The sequence below is a fragment of the Cannabis sativa genome, chromosome 8 (genome assembly GCF_029168945.1).
Source record: "Cannabis sativa cultivar Pink pepper isolate KNU-18-1 chromosome 8, ASM2916894v1, whole genome shotgun sequence".
Taxonomy (NCBI): domain Eukaryota; kingdom Viridiplantae; phylum Streptophyta; class Magnoliopsida; order Rosales; family Cannabaceae; genus Cannabis; species Cannabis sativa.
Genome location: NC_083608.1, coordinates 19,171,420 through 19,176,627, shown reverse-complemented (window position 1 = coordinate 19,176,627; position 5,208 = coordinate 19,171,420). Strand labels below are relative to the sequence as shown.

General features: G+C 31.9%; 1 protein-coding gene across 7 annotated transcripts; it reads left to right on the top strand.

Annotated features, from left to right (window-relative positions):
- Window positions 1–341: 341 nt before the first annotated feature.
- On the top strand, window positions 342–4,938 carry LOC115701223 (transcription factor GTE9). Of its 7 annotated transcripts, none has more exons than XM_030628963.2 (11): window positions 342–613; window positions 1,896–2,588; window positions 2,793–2,853; window positions 2,924–3,013; window positions 3,119–3,202; window positions 3,334–3,380; window positions 3,465–3,525; window positions 3,640–3,782; window positions 3,879–3,948; window positions 4,336–4,436; window positions 4,531–4,938. In XM_030628963.2, the coding sequence occupies exons 2-11, from the start codon at window positions 1,932–1,934 to the stop codon at window positions 4,735–4,737; spliced, it is 1,521 nt and encodes a 506-aa protein (XP_030484823.2). In that variant the 5' UTR covers window positions 342–613; window positions 1,896–1,931; the 3' UTR covers window positions 4,738–4,938. The 7 variants fall into 7 exon arrangements, with proteins under 7 accessions (XP_030484823.2, XP_030484821.2, XP_030484822.2 ...); XM_030628961.2 differs by having other exon boundaries at window positions 3,322–3,380; XM_030628962.2 differs by having other exon boundaries at window positions 3,119–3,214.
- The last annotated feature ends 270 nt before the right edge of the window (window positions 4,939–5,208 follow it).

Sequence of the window (5,208 nt, the reverse complement as noted above, 5' to 3'; positions counted from 1 at the left end):
AATCATGACATAAAAATAATATTAATTACAAAAAAGAGAATTGTTCACTTAAATAATTTTTAACAAATAATAATAATAATCTAATTTTTCTCTATATCACTCAATTTATCTATTTTTATATTAATAATTAAATTTTTAATAAAATAACTTAAAATTCTATATATTATTTATTAATAGTATAAAAATTAAACTTCTTAATAAATAAATAATAAAAAATTACAATTCTCCTATTAAAAGAATTTAATTTTTCAATAAATAAAATTATTAATTTAAATATTTTATTATTTATTACATTTTGATAAATAATTATTTTTTTTTATAAAATAATCCCAAATAATGAGTGTACAAACAAACCCGATACCAACTCGGAAAAGATCCGAATGGAGTTCGGGAAACGAAGTTGGCGATTTCCTGATTTGCGTCGACGGCTATTTCCCTAACGGCTAGTTTCCCTATATTACAACTGTACTACACCCGACTCTTCACTCCTCATCTCACTGCACAACAGAGTCGGAGAGACAAAAACCCTCTTTTTTCCCTCTCCACCAAGGAACCCACTCACCGTTGACCTCTCCACTCACCGGCGGCGGCGCAGTTGCATCGTCCTCTGAGAGTATGTATGTCGTTTTAGTATTATTTTTTCCTTTTCTTCCTTTCTATCTCTACCTCTTCGTGTCTTGTGTATGAATTTTTGTTATTGCTCGGTATTAGTTCTCATAGGGCTTGATTTTTCTTCCTTGACGTTGGGTTTATCATACAATACAAGTTTAGAATTAGTTTGTTTTGGCTTCGTGTTTTTGGGAAAAACAAGGGTTTCTATTACAAATCACTTTGCTCTAATTAGACTAATTTACAAGATGATAAACAAGTTAAAATATATATATTTTTTGCTTTTTTGGTGTAATTGCTTGCAACGTGTTTGATATAATGTCTCTTTCAAGATTATGCATTTTTCATTAGTTTTATCGTGTAAAGTTGACAACTTTGTAATTAGTTTTGTTGGTTTAAATCATTTAAACAATTTTACTGATAAGGAAGACCAATTTATTTATATTGAAACCTTCTTCTACTAGTATTACTATTAGGTTAGACCTTGTGGATTTCAAATGAGCAGGTGCACGATATATTAGTAATTTTCATTCTCAAGAGCTCACATCAATTGTTTATTTTGATCCTTTCTTTCTTACTCACTATATTTACACTCTCTCGGTAACTCTTGGACTTAGGTTTCTAAATTTGAAATGGGAAAGTTATTAGTGACATAAATTTAATGTGTAAAATTTGCTGAAAGTGCTTAAAAACAAATAGAGGCAGTAATAAACTATATCATCTCTCACACTAAGTTTCTTTTACTTTTCTTGTAAGTTTTGATGGAAAAATAGGTTAAATATGTTACTCTTTATTTAGCTAAACAGGACTGTTGTGATTAACTTATACTGGATGAATATTTGTGAAGATTTCTTTTTTTATTTGAAGGAGCGGAGAAATAATTTTATTAAAAATAAAAATTGCAGTTGCTAACTTAGGCAATTCAAATTAACACACACATATACATTCCAACCATATTACTGACTACCTTTGGTATTTAGGTATATTCCTATCATAAAGACAATAATTACATATCAATTATAAGCTATATTGATTAAGTTTAAGCTAAATTTAATTTCGAAGCTCCACATAAATTACTAGATTAAATTCCAAGTGAAAATAATTATGTGTACCATTTTGACATTGATTCTTACCAATTTTTTCATTTGAGGCTAGTTTTGATTTCTGGAACTGGTAGTTTATTAGAATGGCCTTCATAATATTTGTTTTAAAAATAGAGTCAGTGTTTTTTTTTTTTTATATGTATATATATGTTGGACTAATTTTCTGGCTGAATAAATATGCAGATTGGTGCTCATTGAGTTCTGTAACTAACATTCAGTATGATGCTCGTACAACCCAAGAGGCTGAAGATCAAATTTTCAAAGGGGGGTATAAATACTGATCCTCCTGGGATATCATGTGGTGATGGGATTAATGACTACATGAGGTCAAATACTAGTGTTGCTGTTGGTAATAAACGAGTTTCAACATGGATGGTTGGGTGTCCAAAAGAAAAGAAACAGAAGACAGAAACCAGTGCATTGGCGATGTGTTCTTCTATTTTGGAAGATTTGATGTCTCATGAATTTGGTTGGATTTTCAACCAACCAGTTGATCCTGTTGCACTAAACATTCTTGATTACCTTACGATAATTACTAAACCCATGGACTTGGGAACAATAAAATCTAAGCTGGACAAGAATGATTATTACGGCGTTGCAGAGTTTGCGGCTGACGTTAGATTAACTTTTTCCAATGCCATGCACTACAATCCTCCTATGAATGATGTTCATGCAATGGCAAAGACGTTGAGCTGTATTTTTGAGAAAAAATATAAAGTTTTGCAGAATAGGTTTGGATCAGACACTTTATTAAAAGATACCATGCAAAAGTGTGACGCACCAGCTCTTTTGGTTAATAGATCAGCCCCCAAGAGGTCACTCCCTTTGAAAGGAAAGGTTGTCAGATGTTCTTCCGAGGCAAGAGCTGCTGATATAGTAAGTAGTAGCTTTTTGATTATGTTTTTTCATATATTGACTTGGTAATAGGTATAGAAACGTTTAGGATTATTATGAATTTCCTTAATGGTTTAGCAAATAATACGTCATATAACATTCACATAGATAACATGCTTTTTTTTTTTCTTGCAAGAAAGTATTCATGTTTATTGTTTGTTTGACTCGTTTACCATTTGTTTATAGGTTGAACACTCTAAAACGAATACCTATTCTATGCAAAAGTTGGGGAAGAACTTCATTGAAGGTATGAAGCGGTGGTGTTCAATCTGTTTTATAACTCTATACAGATGCTAAATTGGCAATTCGTCTTGTAGGTACTGACAATAGCAGTAGACGACCATGTGTCTCTATCAATGCAAAAAAACCATCTAGTGTAACTCTCAAGCAGTGCAGCTCACGTAGTGGTCAGTGGATTTTTATCCTTTTCTATTGTGGCTGTTATGCTGTTAACTAACTCATGGATGTAACTATCAAACAATTGATCTGTGGACTGACAATTTGTCTTGTAGGTACTGAGAGTAGCAGTAGACGAACTACTGTCTCTGCGAATGCAAAAAAGCCATCTAGTATAACTGTCAAGCAATGCAGCTCAGGTAGTTGTAGTGGTCAGTGGATTCTTATCCTTTTTCTGTTGTGGCTGTTATGTTGTTAACTAACTCGTGGATGTCACTATCAAATAACTGATCTGTGGACTCTCCCTGTCTTGGCTTAGAAATTTCTTCAGATAGATCACTGGGAAAAAATCATCCTTGCAGTGCAACCTCTAGAATTGTAAGGATCTATTATCTCAATCACCTGAGTGTTCAATGTAAGTTTTTACAGTGTAGGATAGTTGATCATTCTATGTAAATTTAGGATCGTCGACCTAGGCCTGATCCAGAATCTGAGAGAGACAATATAAGTTCATCTAGAGAAGGTTAGCCTTCTTCCTCTGTTTTTAATTTCACCATTTGTTCTTTTAATGTCTTTCTGAAATGTTAATGCTTGTGAAAATTCTCATTTGTGGTGATTAATCTATGTGTTGTTTTAGAATCTACTCCAACTGTAAAATTATCATTGCAAGAAGCACTTCGTGCTGCCAAAGCTGTCGCTGCAAAATTAAAATCCCACTATGCAGAGACTACTTTGAAGGTTGAAGATAAACGCTGTATTGACCCTTTTAAAGCTATTCAGGTAATATTTTTTCTAATTATAATTTGGAAAATTTGTAGAGGTTTAATCTCGAATAGATCATCTGATTTTTTCCTTATATTCCCATTTTCTAACTAGGGTAATAAAATAACCAATCTTGAGAAAAAACACAATAAGAAATCAGGACAGAGGCAGCCTGAGATTGAAGGTAATTTTAGTACTGAAGCTTGTTTTAGAATATTCCTGTACAGCATTTGTTTGTGACCTTTGTTATACGTTTCTGCCATTATTGGTATCAAACCATATTCATCTAAGTGTTTCCTATATTTAATTTTATGCAACTAACTTCTTTTCTATTAAGCATTCAATTTTTTCGGTCATTGAGGAGTGAATATTATAAGGTTAGAGGCAATTTAGTTAAAAAAAAAAATTGAGGAATTTCTTTGACATAGATGAGATGAGTGTTTAATTTGTGATTGATTGTAGTGAGTTTCAAAGTAGCAAATGAATTTGGAGTTGTCTTTGAAACATGGTGGCTATTCTTTTTATGTCTATCTTGATAAAATAATGTGATACTAAAATCTTAACTTTGCAGAGGAGGTGATGACTGAGGTTGTCTCAAGAACAAAGACAGAATTGGGGTTAAAACATCAGAGGGAAAGAGAAAGAGAAGCCGCTCGAGTTGCACTCGATAAGGTTTGATAAAAGCTGTGTTTATTTTTGGTGTCTTGATATAAATGATTATTTGAGCTCTCTGAGAAACTAACAGTGGCTCATGTTCATCACCCAGGTTGTTGAGGAAGCTGATATTGATCAAACCCTCGAGTATTTTGAAGCACTCGAACGGCTGTGCGGGTACAAGCCATCATGTCGGTTTACTAGAAGAGGAAACCACTGCTACATTGAATCTTCCGGGTTGAGTTTATCTCGCTCACCATTGGAGAAGTTGGGTTTGTTCTTGAAAGAAGAGTACATGGATGGTGAGGAGGATGACTAAGAGTGTATATATATACAAGAACATATATGTGATAGGAGTTATTCTTGGAAAATGATATTTTCAATAATGTTTTGCCCGAATTCTTACATGTATATAACTATAGGAAAACTATTAAGTGAGAGCATCACTCTTGCCCTCAATTTTTTTTACATGATATTGTATATTGAAGCATAGTAATATGATATATTACTTTTTCTTTTCTTTCTTCTTCTAAAATCTTAACAAATGAAGTCCGCCCATCAAATACAGAAAAAAGAAAAATAATATAAATGAGAGATATAAGAGATTCTAAAATCTCTCTATCACTATTTATTCTATTTTTAATTCTCTTATTTTTTTTTTTAAATTTTTTTATTAGGTTTATATATAACAATTGATTAATTAATAAAAAAATATTTAGTGTCCTAAATATCCTCTGATTTTCTATTTTTTTTTTTTACTAAAAATTAAAATATTTTTTTTCCCATTTAG

Coding starts and splice junctions, on each gene's coding strand:
- LOC115701223 (XM_030628959.2), top strand. CDS start 1,932: ATGATGCTCGTACAACCCAAGAGGCTGAAGATCAAATTTTCAAAGGGG. Junction 3,381..3,464: donor GCAGTGCAACCTCTAGAATT/GTAAGGATCTAT, acceptor ATGTAAATTTAG/GATCGTCGACCTAGGCCTGA. Junction 3,949..4,335: donor GAGGCAGCCTGAGATTGAAG/GTAATTTTAGTA, acceptor TTAACTTTGCAG/AGGAGGTGATGACTGAGGTT.